The sequence below is a fragment of the Silurus aristotelis genome (genome assembly GCF_946808225.1).
Source record: "Silurus aristotelis genome assembly, chromosome: 11".
Lineage (NCBI taxonomy): Eukaryota > Metazoa > Chordata > Actinopteri > Siluriformes > Siluridae > Silurus > Silurus aristotelis.
The window spans coordinates 1,661,869-1,679,735 of NC_139584.1; the positions used below are offsets into that span (position 1 = coordinate 1,661,869).

At 40.4% G+C, this 17,867-nt stretch overlaps 1 protein-coding gene across 1 annotated transcript in view; it reads left to right on the forward strand.

Annotated features, from left to right (window-relative positions):
* ptpn18 (protein tyrosine phosphatase non-receptor type 18) overlaps positions 1–17,867 on the forward strand; it is a 39,479-nt gene that overhangs the window by 2,603 nt on the left and 19,009 nt on the right. Inside the window, exons 3-8 of the mRNA XM_083554996.1 lie at positions 8,745–8,853; positions 9,376–9,452; positions 9,657–9,752; positions 17,126–17,164; positions 17,254–17,322; positions 17,510–17,572. Of these exons, the coding sequence (XP_083411122.1) occupies positions 8,745–8,853; positions 9,376–9,452; positions 9,657–9,752; positions 17,126–17,164; positions 17,254–17,322; positions 17,510–17,572 (453 nt within the window). The remainder of the gene's footprint in view (positions 1–8,744; positions 8,854–9,375; positions 9,453–9,656; positions 9,753–17,125; positions 17,165–17,253; positions 17,323–17,509; positions 17,573–17,867) is intronic.

Here is a 17,867-nt window from a genome sequence, read left to right on the forward strand (position 1 = left end):
TGAGTGAGCAGACAGAAGAAAAACCTAAATTTGACCCCCAAATACTTCAATAAGTGCTACTTTTGCACACTTTTTGAGTTTGATGATCATTCGAGTTATATGTCGGTTGAAAGCCAGTCATTATCTGAAACAGAAACGGTGTAGTGTGGATGAGGCTTGTGTGAGGAACAACTCAACTCTCCTACTGAATTGAGGATGTGGAGGAGGTTCATGTCTGGGGTCATACACCATGGAAAGATTGAGCACAGCAACAAGACACAAGGTATTTCTACTGCATCAGCATAAACCCTCCCAGGCAAAGATCTCAAAGCAGACTGGGGTTTTAGCATGTGCTCTTCAAGATTTTCTGAATAAGAACAAAGAAACGGGTGGTGTTTAGGAGCGTAGATGCAGTGTGGAATATCAGATGTCCAGTGCCATCAACAAAGAACTGGAGAAAACCAGTGGTTCCCAGGGTACATCCATCTATTGTCTGGAGAAGTCTGGACCGAAGTGGTCTTCATGGAAGAATTGCAGCCAGAAAGCAAGACCTCTGACATGGAAACAAGGCTATACATGAAAACAGAGGAACTGGAGACAGAAAGATGGCAGTAGGTTTTCTGGACTGATGGGTCAAAATCTGAATTATTTGCTGTAGCAGAAGACAAGTTGTTTGAACGGTACAATAATGAGTATCTGCAGGCAACAGTGAAGCATGGTGGTGGTTTTCTCAGAAGGACAATGACTCCAATGATACAACCAATGTCATTAAGAACTGTCTTCAGTGTAGAAAAGAGCATGGATTCCTGGAAGTCCACAGAGTCCTGATCTCAACATCATTGAGTCTTTCTGGGATTACATGAAAAGACAGAAGGATTTGAGGAGCCTACATCCACAGAAGTTCTGTGGTTAGTTCTCTAAGATGTTTGAAACAACCTACATGCCGGGTTCCTTTAAAAACTGTGTGCAAGTTGTACTGTTGTGCTGTTTTTTCAGAATATTGATTTGATTTTTTCCTACTTTACAGCAGTTTTCCCACCTGTGACCCCTGTGCTTTAGGGTCTCTAGTTTGGTCCTGAGCTGTCTTCTGTCTCTGTGGTGCTTCACAAATTCTTATCATACAATACTGTACTGTAATTCGTGAAGCACCACAGAGACAGAAGACGTGGGTTTCCACCAGAGGATCTCCAGTTTTTTCACACCTCACAAACATGTGAAGATTATCGACACTCAATAGCCCCAAGGTGTTACTGAGTGTGTGTGTGTGTGTGTGTGTGTGTGTGTGTGTGTGTGTGTGTGTGTGTGTGTGTGTATAATGGTGGCATTTAGTGAACTTGCGTCATATTCAGGGTGTATTTAAGTATAACTCCCAATTACGACATCAAAGTTATTAAATGATAATGATGATGAAGAATGAGTCCAATTAAAAGTCTACACCTTCCCCATTTTCATCACAGAACTGATACCAGTACTGACTCTCGTCTCAGTATCCATGGTAACCGTTTAGTCCGAGTATTTAGTTTGATACAACAGAAATTCTAACTTCAATCCAATTTCAAATTCAATTCCTGTTCTTCTTTTTCTTCTTCTTCTTTTAATTATTATTATTATTATTATTATTATTATTGCTTCTTCCACCACACTTTGGCGTGAAAAGTGCTGGAAGAAACTGTCCTCCTGCACGATTCGGACATTTGCATGGAGCCAAACATCCTGCTCATGATCATAATGTCAGCCTTCATTGGGTTAAATTTGGATTAAATTAGCTGTTTCCTGGGTTTTGGAAGATTGTGCAGGAGTTACCATGTGAATTCACGGTATTATTGTTTCATACACTATATTTTCAAAAATACTTGGACACGACTTTTCCACCCATATGTGGTTCTTCAAAACGTTTGCACGAACTTGGAGGTACACTCCAAAATGTTAACACATATTTAGGACGTCTTTTGATGCTGTAGCATATAATGTTCCCTTCATTTGAACTACTTGAACTGAACCTTCTCCTGCTATAGAGCTGTGATCCCAAGTTTCGTGACCTCTAGTGTAACATCTTCCCAGAAGAGTGGAGGTTATTATGAGAGCAAATGAGTACTAAATGTGTACTTGTGTTATGTCGACCACTGGTTAAAATGTATACAATGCAGTACTTCCTCTTCTTCAGTTAGCACGAGCTTGAGAGTTCTGCAGATGACTTTATGGACCGTTACTGAGGACTTTTTGCTGTGACATTTTGCGCATAACGGAACAGAAAGGAAGACTTATGCAATGAAGGGCGAAATACTTTAGGATCCATAAGTGGATTTTTCTTGTAGCTCATGTTTCACTAAGGGTTTCCTTGACCTTTGTTGCAGCCGGGTGCAGAGTTTGCACGCCTCGTGCATGCTGCTATATGAATATGACAAAAAGGCATCACTGGAGTGACACAGAGGAACAAAAGCACTGATGTCATGCACGCTTCTTCGCATAACTTTCACAGGGACACAGTGCACACTGTTTTCCTCTTGTGGTTAAGGGTTGTTTTTTTTCTGCTTTCATCTGCTGTAGAAAAACAGAGGGGTTTATGACTCTTATCTTTGACCTTAAATCCATATAGGTAACCTTTATATTGCTTGTATAGGTATCGAGAGTATTTTCAGAGAGCAACGCTCGGTCAGTTCGGGTTCAGAGTGAAAGGACCACACTGCACTATAAACCATCCTGTTCTCCTTTTACTGCAAGGAAGTAAGAAAAGCACTGTGGCTTTCAATATGATGCACACAGAGAAAAAACAAAAGAATCCTTGCTTACAATCTGTACACCAGTCTCTTTATCTAGAATGCTTTCTTTTACAAGCAATAAAGTTTAATACAAGTCAGGCATGATGTAAAATTCAACTCTGCAATTAAACTAACAAACCATCTGATCCCAGACGTCTGGGGACGATAGCGAGCTGCGCTGAGAAAAATTAAAGATCTGATTCTTCCCACTAACGTAGGTTTCTTTTTAGCTTTTTTTTCGCAGAAGAGACCTGAGTCACATGATCAAATAAATGATAAAGAATTCAGAGGCTTGCGGTTATAGAAAAATAAATTAACGCCCCAGGACGAGCGAGACTCGGTGACGGTCACCACACCGAGGTCGATCTTATGATTATACAGAGATGTTTGTGAAGGTCACCGTCACACGTGTCATTTACAGGTTCACTTTTTCCTGTAAGGAAAATAAGATTTGGGCCAGTTATCATCGTATTCTTGCTAAACATACATGAAAGCTTGCTAGCTAGGGGGAAAGGGTAACCAGGTAAACCACGTTGTTGACGTGAACATAATGAGCTTGCTAACTCATTAAAGCTACAGGAGGTCAGGTTACAAAGGAGTCAAGGTTGACCGATTAATCGTTTTTTTTTTTTTTTTTTTTTTATCGGCACCGATAGTCGATTGCAGGAATACTCGCAAAAATCCATACCGATGTTTTTCCGGCTTTCGGTCCGCTGTCCTCACAAGAGCGGCCTCTAGAGGCGAATTGCTGACACTGCGTGTTGTTTGTTTTTACATCTGAGACTGTGCGCTGTATGGGGAGAGCTACTTATTATTTATCATTTATTAATTATATTATATTACTTAATTAACACATTGATATTTATTTCATTTAGCACATTTTATTGATTCAGTACTGGTCTTTTATTTTTTTATTAAAGTTCAGTACTATTTTACATGGAGTGCTATATTTAGTTTTTATCCAGTATCCATTTTAAAAGCTGCTGGTTGATTAATCGGCAGGTACGATCCAATCTAGATATCGGTATCGGTAAAATCAGTCGACTTCCACAAAGGAGTTCCTCTCATCTGTACAGTATGAGATAAGAACTGAAGTTATACACAGTGTATGTACAGATAGTATACAGATATGGAGAAAATCTAGGATATTCAGTCATATATTGTCTGTATATACAGTATATAATTGTACAAAAATGATACAGAATGTAAAGGATGGAGCTGAACTTCATGATGATTACTGGCAGTAAAATCAGTAAAGCATCAGTGATCTATCAGTGTCCTAGCAGTCCAGTGTAGAGTTCAGTAGGGTGATGGTTTTTGGAGGAAAGCTAGCTCTGATACTGCCGTCAACTGGTGCGATTGTTACTACATTAAATTTGCCACTTGCATGATGTGAATGAGTTCTAGCGTTAGAGAAACACCACCGGGTTTATCCTCAGTCTCAGTATATGTGGCCCTGCTTGCAAACAGCGTAACGGCCTGTTTAACGTAGTTCTTCTGCCATTTTTCTGTTTATTAGCCGTGTGTTCTACAGGGATTCTCGTGTATAAAAAAGCAGAAATGTGCTGCGTGGCACACCACTGTTATTTCTCACAGCTACTGACACTTTAACGGTCGGTTTTAGAAAACCTGTGGTTCTCGCCTCATTGATAAGAAAATCAGCTTCCTAAAATATCGACTTCTCATCAGCGCATGGGGCTGTGCATAAACCACCCACAGAGCGGCAGGTATTTTAGTGTGTACAGACAGCCGTTCAAAAAAAAAAAAATGCAACCATCACTAAGAGCAAGAAGCACACAGGCACGCTAGATACGCTAAGCACATCGGGGACAGGAAGACTGCTGTGCTTCATTACTGTCTGATTAATTACTGTCTCATTTATTCTTTGCATGATATTATATATACAAAATTTTATATATAATTCCTGGTTTATTAAAACCCGTTTTTAGTATATTGATTCAATTCAGCAATCGAATAAATTGGCACAAAATTGATTAAATAAAATTAAAGAAATATAACTAATATGTGTGTGTGTGTGCTTGTATTTGTGTGTATGTGTTTATGTGTGTGTGTGTGTGTGTGTGTGTGTGTGTTTGTATGTGTGTGTTTGTATCTGTGTGTGTGTGTGTGTGTGTGTGTTTGTATGTGTGTGTTTGTATCTGTGTGTGTGTGTGTGTGTGTGTGTGTGTATATGTGTGTGTTTGTATGTGTGTGTGTGTGTGTGTGTGTGTGTGTGTGTGTGTGTGTGTGTGTGTGTGTGTGTGTTTGTATGTGTGTGTGTTTGTTTGTTTGTGTGTGTGTGTGTGTGTTTGTGTGTGTGTGTTTGTATCTGTGTGTGTGTGTGTGTGTGTGTGTGTGTGTGTGTGTGTGTGTGTGTGTTTGTATGTGTGTGTTTGTATCTGTGTGTGTGTGTGTATGTGTGTGTTTGTATGTGTGTGTGTGTGTGTGTGTGTGTGTTTGTATGTGTGTGTTTGTGTGTATGTGTGTGTGTGTGTGTGTGTGTGTGTGTGTGTGTGTGTGTGTGTGTGTGTGTGTGTGTGTGTTTTTGTATCTGTGTGTGTGTGTGTGTGTGTGTGTGTTTGTATGTGTGTGTTTGTATGTGTGTGTGTGTGTGTGTGTGTGTGTGTGTGTGTGTGTGTGTGTGTGTGTGTATGTGTGTGTTTGTATGTGTGTGTGTGTGTTTGTGTGTATGTGTTTATATGTGTGTGTGTGTGTGTGTGTGTGTGTGTGTGTGTGTGTGTGTGTGTGTGTGTGTGTGTGTGTGTGTGTGTGTTTTTGTATCTGTGTGTGTGTGTGTGTGTGTGTGTGTGTGTGTGTGTGTGTGTGTTTGTATGTGTGTGTTTGTATGTGTGTGTGTGTGTGTGTGTGTGTGTGTGTGTGTGTGTGTGTGTGTGTGTATGTGTGTGTTTGTGTGTATGTGTGTGTGTGTGTGTGTGTGTGTGTGTGTGTGTGTGTGTGTGTGTGTTTTACATTTAATAATTTACATTTCTAAAGATCTGGTCTATTTAACACGGATTACAGAAGCCCTGTACTGAAATTCTTCATGTGATGTTGCACCACTAATATATATACACTGTATATATAAATAAATCAGAGACCGGAAGTGATGAAGTACAAATACTTTGTTACTGTACTTAAGTAGATTTTTCTGGTATCAGTATTTTACTTCACTATTTGTTTTTTGGCCAATTTTACTTTCACTTGTTAAAGTTTTTACACAAATATCTGTACTTTTTACTTCTTACATTTTAAAAACAGACTCGTTACTTTAGTTTTAATGTTTGGTGAAGTGTCAATATTTTATCTTCTCATTGCACCGTTTTTCAGCACATCAACCTGTTTCCTGTCATTGTGCTGCTTTTTTCAATCCACTGGTGTATAATTTCCTCTCTCACACCACAGACGTAGACTAGTTTCTGAAGCTCACAATGAGCAGAGCAGAAGGCAGTAAGAAGTTTGGGGTTAACGTGGATGAGACAGAGGGAGTCAGTGATGAGAACATGACTGAGAACAAAGACATTCCTGATCACCTGATCATCATCATCTTTTCTCTGCTTGTGTTCTATATGGTGGATCTTCAGTCTGGACACATTCATTAGAGAACAACATTTAACATGATTTTGTATTAATATATTATTATGATGTGGTTCAGTTTCCAGCGTGACACTAAAACAGGTAGTAATAATCACTACTTTTTACTGAAGAACATCTCAGAGCACAAACTTCTTTACTTAAGTAAAAAAGTGCAGTCAGAACTTCAACTTTTACCAGAATCTTTTAAAAACTCAGTATCTGCACTTCAACTGAAGGATGTGTGTGCTTTTGTATCTCGGGTAGATTCTAGAATTAATACAGTATGTAAAATCGATAAGAACATCATTCGACTAAAATAGTGATAGAGAGGTTTATCAGTGTGATGGGGTGATAACGACAAAATATATAACCAAATAATTCAGTATATGGGTATTGCGCCCTCTTGGGGTCAGATTTAGAACACATACCCATTTCAAATATTAACAGTAATGTGAATAAAAGAGATAAAAATTGCTCTAGTTTGTGTGTATTATTAAATTTATGTTGATTTATTTGAGTTGTATGTGAGTGAATGAGAGTGATGGACAGTAACGATGTCAAGTTTTTTTTTACGTATCTATATTTTACTATATATATATATATATATATATATATATATATATATATATATATATATATATATATATATATATATACTATATAAGTGTTTCCATTTAGGGAGATTTTAACTGTAACTTCACTACATTTTAAAGTCAAATATTTGACTTTTCACTCAACTACATTTAGTGAAATCAGTCGTTTCTTTTTATTTATGAGGATAAAAACGTAACTGCTGAAACACGCAGCGAGTCACCAATCAGGATCGAGCGCACGCTCTGTTTTACACGTGTTCTGATCGACGCTCGGTGTATCTACTGATCACCAACATACCGTTCAGCATCAGTTCAACATCAAGCAGAACATTTAGAGAGGAATAAATGATGAAGAAACTCCAGACTCGAACTCGACACAACACACGTGGATTTATTTACGGGATTGTTTTGAAGAAGGTTTTGGGTTCATGATGATTGTAATAGAAATCAATCAGTGTTTGAGTCATTAATATCATTCTATTAATAGATCAGTGTGCTGAGAGTCACATTCGAGTCTTTACACGTTAAAGTGATTAAATAAAGAATCTTGTGAAAAAAATTATAATTTTAACATTATAGTTATAATAAATCACTACTTTGGATACTTAAGTTCATTTGGAGGTAAAAACTTTTGTACTTTTACTCAAGTGAAAGTTTTAAAGAAACATTTTTACATTTTACTGGAGTCACATTTTACTGAGTGTCTCTATTTTATCTACATGGTTTGTGTTCTTCATCCACCGCTGATGAAAACAGTTCCCAGTGAAGCCCCTGTGTCTTTAAGAGTGTTGTGGTTATTGTGGGTGTTTTACAGACATGAATGTTTACGTCTATTTTAAAAGACAGTGCAAAAGTATAAATAGACGTAAACATCCATTTGCATTTAGAAGAACAGGTGTTTTTAAGCCTCAGTGTAGGTGTAAGTGTAAAGAAAATTTGCTGAGCAAAACATCAGTGAAGGATTGCACTAAACCACAGTGAAAAACAGTCTGGGATTAAGGTGGTGTGAGAAGTTTGTGTCACAGAGAAAAAAAAAAACATGTTTCAATGTTTCATACAATTTCAAAACTTTTTTTTGGTGTAAAAAATAGAACCTTTTTATAGTCAGGTGACTTTTTTATTAAAAAAAAAACTCAAAACAAGATTAATGTCACTTTGTTGAACCTTTATATCGTGTTTATATCCATTCAGAGAGACAGACAGTATATAAACGTCTGACAATTCGCAAAAAGTTTTTAGAACTTTCCATACATGCCCCTCTGCACAAATCCAGCTTCATGGAGATCTGCTTTCCATGGGTTTGAGTGGAAGATCTCCTGCTATAGAGCTCTAAACTCTATTGAATATGAATGAATGTGAACGCTGAATGAACCCCAGAACCTCCTCACCTTCTCACCTTCTCACCTACATCACCACCTGACTATACTAACACACTTTATTGTCACGGAATGAGCACAAATCTTGACAAAATCTAGTGGAACATTTTTCCAGAAGAGTAAAGGATGAAATGGGATGTTCAATAAGAAGCACATAGTCTACAATACCAATGTTATGGTCTGGTGCCCACAACATTTTGTCCTTATAGTGTAAATTTCCCATCACTTCTTCTCCTTGTTTCATATCATATGCACTTTTATTTATATGTAATCAGCACTTCCAAAGCTGTTTCAAGATGTTCTCCAGTTTCTTCTGTCCCAGGTTTACTGATCATCTCAGACTTTGAGGTGGAACTTGCTTTTTAAACTAAACTTTCATTGTGGACTTGCGTACTTATCTGTGTGTGTGTGTGTGTGTGTGTGTGTGTGTGTGTGTGTGTGTGTGTGTGTGTATGTGAATGCAGAGCATTAAGCATGAGAACGGCTTGATGAAACAGAAGTACGGTTTGACTGCAAACGTGGGAGGACTCCAAGAAAACGTAAAGAAGAACCGCTACAAGGACATACTGCCATGTGAGTTCCACCCAATCAGAAAGCTCTTTCACATTATCAAGAATCTAATAATCAGTGGTGGAGAGTGAGGAAGTAAATGTAATTAGTTTCTGTACTTAAGTAGCTTTTTAAGTATTTTACTGAAGTGTTTCCATTCAGGGAGATTTTAACTGTAACTTCACTACATTTCAAAGTCAAATATTTGACTTTTCACTCAACTACATTTAGTGAAATCAGTCGTTTCTTTTTATTAACGAGGATAAAAACGTAACTGCTGAAACACGCAGCGAGCCACCAATCAGGATCGAGCGCACGCTCTGTTTTACACGTGTTCTGATCGACGCTCTGTGTATCTACTGATCACCAACATACAGTTCAGCATCAGTTTAACATCAAGGCAAATACAAACAACAAATAAAAAATGACACATTTATAACTTTATCAGGGTTGTAGAATAAAATGTTAAAGCCATGACTTCACGTTGTGTTTTGCTGAAGTGTTGACATTCAAGTTAAATTAAAATCTCTTTCTTTTTTTCTGCAGACGACCAAACCCGAGTCCTTCTGACTCCCACAACACCTGAGTACAGCAGCGATTACATTAATGCAAATTTCATCAAGGTACTGATTACCTGCTATCTAACACTGATATATTCATAAAATGAACCAATATGACATCACAGGACACATTTGTATTTCATTTATATATATATATATATATATATATATATATATATATATATATATATATATATATATATATATATACTGTATATATCAGTATGATGGGGACATGTTGGTAACAGTACTGTGTTTGTCCACCAGGGGGTGACAGGGAGCAGGAGGTACATCGCCACACAGGGTCCTCTGAGTAACACCTTGGTGGATTTCTGGCGCATGATTTGGGAATATGATGTCAAGGTAAACGCATGCAGAGTAGATCTATCCATCCATCTATCTATCTATCTATCTATCTATCTATCTATCTATCTATCTATCTATCTATCTATCTATCTTGTTTAGAAGTATTGGAACACTTGACTTTTTAGATTAGATTAGATTTAACTTTATTGTCATTACACATGTACAAGTACAAGGCAACGAAATGCAGTTTGGGTCCAACCAGAGTGCAATAACAGCAAATGCAAGATATACATGGATGGTACTCATTATTCTTTTTCCTCCAAACACGTTTAGTGGAATTATGACCCAAAAGTTCTATTTTGGTCTCATCTGACCACATGACTTTCTTCCATGACTCCTCTGGATCATCCAAATGGTCATTGGCAAACTTAAGACGTGCCTGGACATGTGCTGGTTTAAGCAGGGGAACCTTCCGTGCCATGCATGATTTCAAACCATGACGTCTTACCAACAGTGTATTACCAACAGTAACCTTAGAAACGGTGGTCCCAGCTCTTTTCAGGTCATTGACCAGCTCCTCCCGTGTAGTTCTGGGCTGATTTCTCACCTTCCTTAGGATCATTGAGACCCCACGGGGTGAGATCTTGCATGGAGCCCCAGTCCGAGGGAGATTGACAGTCATGTTTAGCTTCTTCCATTTTCTAATGATTGCTCCAGCAGTGGACCTTTTTTCACCAAGCTGCTTGGCAATTTCCCCGTAGCCCTTTCCAGCCTTGTGGAGGTGTACAATTTTGTCTCTAGTGTCTTTGGACAGCTCTTTGGTCTTGGCCATGTTAGTAGTTGGATTTTTACTGATTGTATGGGGTGGACAGGTGTCTTTATGCAGCTAACGACCTCAAACAGGTGCATCTAATTTAGGATAATGAATGTAGTGGAGGTGGACATTTTAAAGGCAGACTAACAGGTCTTTGAGGGTTTAAAAATCATACATTGTGATTTCTGGATTTTTTTTTTAGATTATGTCTCTCACAGTGGACATGCACCTACGATGACAATTTCAGACCCTTCCATGATTTCTAAGTGGGAGAACTTGCAAAATAGCAGGGTGTTCAAATACTTATTTTCCTCACTGTATATGTACTATGAATATAATTACAGATGAATATGAATATATATGTACTATGAACAATAATATACAGATGAATATATATATGTATTGTGAACATGATATACAGATGCCTATTACTATACACAGAGATTTACAGAAGGATGTAAACGGTGGACATAATAATATTGCTATAACTATAAACAGAGAACGGGTATATATATATACACAGTGGTGATAAGTTTATGGTGAGCAGCAATACAAAAAAGAGCTGTGTGCAAATTAGCAAAGGTTTGTGTAAACAGTCCGTGCAATAACAAAGTGTGTGGTGAGAAATGATCAGTGTCTTGGTGAGCATAAGTTTTTGTTCAGAGAGTCCATTAGCAAAGTGACAGAGTGTGAGGTGTGGGGGGAAATGTGGTAGTGTATCAGTGAGTGTCAGAGTTCACTAAAGAGACAGCTCTAGGAAAAAAGCTGTTCTTTAGTCTGCTGTTCCTGGTCCGGAGGCACCTGTAACGCCTGCCAGAGGGCAGAAGAGTAAACAGTCTATGAGCGGGATGAGAGGAGTCCTTAAGAATGCTGCGAGCTCGACGCAGACAGCGTTTCTTTTGGATGTCCTCGATGGCTGGGAGTGGAGTCCCTGTGATGCACTGGGCAGTTTTCACCACCCGCTGCAGTGCCTTACGCTCTACAACAGAGCAGCTCCCATACCAGACTGTGACACAGCTGGTCAAGATGCTTTCTACTGCGCAGCGGTAGAAGTTTACCAGGATATCCGAGGAGAGCTGATTTTTTTAAGTGTCCTCAGGAAAAAAAAGGCGCTGGTGAGCCTTCTTGGCCAGGCTGGAGGTGTTGATGTTCCAGGACAGGTCCGCCGAGATATGGATCCCCAGGAACTTGAAACTGGAGACACACTCAACAGCCATCCCGTTGATGTGGGTGGTGTCTTGTGTGCCTCTTGCCTCCTTCCTGAAGTCCACAATAAGCTCCTTTGTCTTGGAGGTGTTAAGGAGCTGGTTGTTGTTGTTGCACCATGTGGCTAGGTGCTGGATCTCCTCCCTGTAGGCAGTCTCATCATTGTTGGTGATGAGACCAATCACGGTAGTGTCATCTGCAAACTTAATGATGGAGTTAGATCCATTCACAGGCCTGCAGTCGGAGGTGAAGATTGAGTAGAGGAAGGGGCTCAGCACACAGCCCTGTGGTACACCAGTGTTGAGTGTGATGGTGTTGGAGCAGATGGAGCCAGATCGAACCTGCTGGGGTCTTTTGGTCAGAAAGTCCATGACCCAGTTGCAGGTGGAGGTGTTAATGCCCAGATCTAGAAGTTTGGCTATTAACTGATGGAATGATGGTATTGAATGCTGAGCTGAAGTCAACAAACAGCATACGTGCATAGGTGTTCTTATTGTCCAAGTGTGTGAGCACAGAGTGCAGTGCCATGGAAACTGCATCTTCTGTGCTTCTATTGCTTCAGTAGGCAAACTGGTAGGAGTCTAATGTGAATGGCAGAGAGTCCTTCAGGTGTGCCAGGACCAGCCGCTCAAAGCACTTCATGACAAAGGGTGTCAGTGCTACAGGGCGGTAGTCTTTCAGGCATGTTGGGTTAGAGTTTTTTGGCACTGGCACAATGGAGGTGCATTTTAAGCAAGTGGGAACAGCAGCTTGGCCAAGAGACAGGTTGAAGATGTCAGTAAAGACCCCAGCGAGCTGCTCAGAACATGCCCTGAGTACACGACCAGGGATGTTGTCTGGTCCAGCTGCTTTGTGAGCGCTGATCCGGCTCAGTGCATTGCAGACATCTGTGGAGGAGAGTTTGATTGGAGAGTGATCGGCCGAGAGTTTGAGCTTTGTGGCAGTTTCTTTGTTGTCTCTCTCAAAGCGAGCATAAAAGTCATTAAGCTCATTCAGAAAGAGGACATCAGTGGCAGCGGGGGTGGGGTGGGAGGATTTGTAATCACTGATGGCCTGTATGCCTTGCCACATGCGTCGAGGGTCAGAGTTGGAAAAATGCTCCTCTATCTTTAGCTTGTTGCAGTGCTTGGCCTCTTTGATGCCCCTCTTCAGGTTAGCTCTGGATGTGCTGTAGGCCTGAGCATCACCTGACCTGAAGGCAGTAGTGCGTGCCTTCAGCAGGAGATGCACCTCCTTGTTCATCCATGGCTTCTGATTTGGGTATGTAATGATCTGTTTCTGGGAAGTAACACTGTCTGTGGTGGAACTGATGTAATCCAGTACAGAGGAGGTATAGCAGTCAATGTCTGTGTGAGAGTCACTGGTGGCCTGAGAAGCAAATGTACCCCAGTCTGTGTGTAAAAACCTTTCCTGAAGTGTGAAATCTGCCTCTGCGGGCCACACCTTGATGGTTCTCACTGATGGCTTCACCCGGTTGATGAGGGGTGCAGATTTGGGGGTGAGGAACAAAGATAGGTGATCTGACTGTCCCAGGTGGGGAAGGGGGGTCGCAACGTAAGCTCCAGCCATGTTTGTGTATACATGGTCTAAAGTTTTGTTCCCTCTGGTGTGACATGAAACATCCTGATGAAATTTTGGAAGAACTGCCTTTAAGTTTGAGTGATTAAAATTCAATTCAATTCAATTCACTTTTATTTGTATAGCGCTTTTAACAATGAACCTTGTCTCAAAGCAGCTTTACACAGATAATGTGCTGATTAAACGTAAATATGTTCATTGTAAGTATGTTTGTCCCTGATGACCAACTGTGGCAAGGAAAAACTCCCCGAGATGGGATAAGGAAGAAACCTTGAGAGGAACCAGACTCAAGAGGGAACCCATCCTCATCTGGGTTGCACCAAATGTCCATTTGAAGCAGATATACAATGTTGCGGGGTACAGTGATGACAATCAGAAGCAAACTGCACTCCCGAGTCAGTGCAGCAGACCGCCGACACCAATTACAGTCCAATCCATCCTCAAAGCACCTGTTCTACTCCGGAATTACATAGAACCACCCAAGGTGTTGATGAGAGACCGTCCCAAGCTGCACAGAAGTGTGAAGATCCACGGAGGGGAGAGGGGCAGGAACAGTGGTCACTGGAGCCTCAGGAGCTCCAGTGACCAGGAGACCTGTTTAACTCGACCGAGAGAGAGAGAGAGAGAGAGAGAGAGAGAGAGAGAGAGGGTGACAGGAAGATAAGGATATGGATTATTAGGTGTCCCTATTGGTGTATGAAAGTTAATGTCACTGTGCAGTTTGGACTCCGGCAAGACTCGCTATGGCAGCATAACTAAAAGGGAGAACCAGAAGGTAACACAGACATAAGGGATCTCTGGGATAAGAGACGACCCACCACACCACCGTCAACAAATCTCCCACAACAATAAACGCAGCTTCCGGGTGAACAGTCTGTTGTTTACTGAAGGCCGCATAAAGTTCTTTCATAGCGAGCTTAGCATCAGCATCAGGGGGAATGTAAGCAGCAGTAATAATGGTGGAAGTGAACTCCCGCGGTGGATAAAACGGTCTACATTTAACCATGAGAAACTCCAGGTTAGCTGAACAATGACTCTCGACAATAACAGAGTTCGTGCACCAAGCTTTGTTGACATAAATGCACAGTCCACCGCCTCTGGTCTTACCGGAGCCATCTAATGTCCTATCCACCCGGAGTGTGTGTCGTCCCGCTAGCTCAATAGCGTTGTCCGGAATGCCGCTGTGTAGCCATGTTTCCGTGAAAATCATGACGTTACAGTTCTGAAGTTTCATGCTGTGTGTGATGCTGAGTCGAATCTCCTCCATTTTGTTTACCAGCGACCGAACATTGGCGAGGAAGATGCTGGGTAAAGAGAGCCGGTGTGGTGTTAGCTTTAGCAGCTACATGTGGTTTTCCAGCTACATGTGGTTCTTTCCGAAAGGTTGGAGGCACAAAATTGTACAGGTGCATCTCAATAAATTAGAATATTGTAAAAAAGTTAATGAATTTCAGTAATTCAACTCAAATTGTGAAACTCGTTTATTAACCAAATTCAATGCACACGGACTAAAATAGTTTAAGTTTTTTGGTTCTTTTAAATGTGATGATTTTGGCTCATGTTTAACAAAAACCCTCCAATTCACATCTCAACAAATGAGAAAACTTCATAAGACCAATCGAAAAAACATTTTAAATGAATTGTTGGCCTTTTGGAAAGTCTGTTTATTTACTGTATGTGTACTCAATACTTGGTCAGGGCTCCTTCTGCATTAATTACTGATTATTAATGAAATCAGCGTCTCCATAAAGCTGGTCAGCAGAAGGAAGCATTAACTGCTCTAAAAGTTCTTGGTAAACGGGTGCAGTGACTTTGGTTTACAAAAAAACACAGTGGACCAACACCAGCAGATGACAATGCACCCCAAATCTCTCATCTGAAATGAGGACTTTGGACCACTGAGCAACAGTCCAGTTCTTCTTCTCTTTAGCCGAAGGTAAGAAGCTTCTAACATTGTTTGTAGTTCAGGAGTGGCTCAATAAGAGGAATACGACAACTGTAGCCATATTCTTTGACACATCTGTGTTTGGTGGTTTTTGAAGGCTTGACCCCAGCCTCAGTCCATTCCTTGTGAAGTTCACCCAAATTCTTGAATGGGTTTTGCTTGACGAGTCTCTCAAGGCTGTGGTTCTCTCGGCTGGTTGTGAATCTTTTTCTTCCACACTTTTTCCTTCCACTCAACTTTCTGTTAACATGCTCGCATACAGCACTCTGTGATCAGCAGCTTCTTTGGAGATGAATGTTTGTGGCTTCACCTCCTTGTGAAGGGTGTCAATGATTGTCTTCTGTCGGATCTGTCAGATCAGCATTGTTCTCCATGATTGTGTAGCCCAGTGAACCAATCTGAGAGACCATTCTGAAGCTTTAGGAAACTTTTGCAGGTGTTTTGAGTTGATTAGCTGATTAGCATGTCACCATATTCTAATTTGTTGAGATGTGAATTGGAGGGTTTTTGTTAAATGTGAGTCAAAATAATCACATTTAAAAGAACCAAAGACTAAAACTACTTCAGTCTGTGTGCATAGAATGTATTTAATGCACGAGTTTCACAATTTGAGTTAAATTACTGAAATAAATTAACTTTACCACAATCTCCTAATTTATTGATGACTCCAAGTCCTCAAAACTTTCTCCATGAAGATATAGATATAGATCTCAGACCTCGACTCTTTTAAACACCTTTGGGATAAATGTGAACACTGCCTGCACCTCAGGCCTCCTCACCTTACCTACATCGGTACCTAACACCCTTGTGGATGAATGAATCTCCAAAAAATCTAGTGGAACATCTTCTCAAAATAGTGGAGGGTATTATAAGAGCAAATGGAGACTACGTGTGCAGATGTTAGATGTTTATAAAGCACAGATCAATCTTATGGTCAGGTGTCTACAAACTTTATTATATAATGTATGTATGTATGTATGTTAGCCTGTCTCATTCTTTCTCTCTCTCTCTCTCTCTCTCTCTCTCTCTCTCTCTCTCTCTCTCTCTCTCTCTCTCTCTCTCTCTCTCTCTGTGTCTGTCCATCTTTTGCTGTATTTGTGAGTCTGTCTATCCATCTTCAATCTGTTTACCAATATTGTGTTAACCTGTCTGTCTGCTAGCCTTCATCTCTCAGTTTATATTAGTCTGTGTCTGACTCAATCTGTCTGTCTGTCTTTGATATTCTCTGTCTGTCTGACTGTCTGTCTGTTTGTCTGCCTACATGTGTCTCTCTATTTATATTAGTCTGTGTTTGTATTAGGCTCTGTCTGTCTATCTGTCTGTTCTGCTGTCTGTCTTACTAAACGTTTGCCTACATGTGTCTGTCTGCTTATATTAGTCTGTGTCTGGCTCTGTCTGTCAGTTTGTCTGTCTGTCTGTCTGTTTATCTGTCTGCCTACATGTGTTTGTCTGTTGATGTTAGTCTGTGTCTGGCTCTGTCTGTCTATCTGTCTGTTTGGCTTCTTACATGTATCTGTCTGTTTATATTAGTCTGTCTGGCCCGGTCTGTCTGTCTGTCTGTCTGTCTGTCTGTCTGTCTGCCTACATGTGTCTGTCTGTTTATATTAGTCTGTGTCAGGCTCTGTCTGTCTGCCTGTCTGTCTGTTTATCTGTCTGCCTACATGTGTCTGTCTGTTAATATTAGTCTGTGTCTGGCTCTGTATGTTTGCTATATTTGTCTGTCTGTCTGCGAACTTGCGTTTCTCAGTCTATATTATTCTGGTTTTGTATCTGACTGTCTGTTTATCTGTCTATCATCTCTGTGTGTATCTGTCCTTGCAGAAGCAGTGCTGTTATACTGTGCCACTATTGTGTATTACAGTTTGAGTGTTTCTCTTTGTGCTGTAGGTGATAGTCATGGCGTGCAGGGAGTTTGAGATGGCGAAGGTAAAGCTCTTCTGTCCGATCCTGCTTTTGCTCATGTGTCCAATTAAAATACACTGCATCAACTTAACCCTTGTAATTTCTCTGTACAGAAAAAATGTGAGGTCTACTGGTCTCCTATAGATGATTCGTCCACATTCGGTCCTTTCACCGTCTCAACGGTAAGCACCTACCACTAAATCATCAATGACCAGCTTGTCTGTTACTGGGCCAAGCTTTAATGATATTGTGGAAATGTTGTAAACATGAAGTAAGTAAAAAGACCTTCATTGACCCACCACACAGTGACTGATGTGTCAGAGAAAGTGCTCGGGCTGAAATTCCACTGTGTGTTGGTTTTTCTGTCAGGTTGAAGAGTCGCCCACAAACGAGGAAGTCATTGTCCGAACGCTGGCAGTGAAACACTGTGACGTAAGTGTATCATGCTGTTCTGTGTGTGTGTGCTTATGAATGGGAATAACCTTCATGAGGCAATAACAGGCCTGTAAGTAATTTAGCCCCAAAGAGAAACATATGTGTTCTCTCAGACACGTGCATCTTCTCAATCTGCTGTTTGTGCTGCTGTACAGTAACACACACTGAGCAACACGCTGTCTGCCCTTTTCTACATACTTTACCTCACAGACATACGATTGGCTATTGTCCCTGTGATTGACAGGAGAAAGAATATGTTATCCAATATTATTATTATTTATTATATATGCAA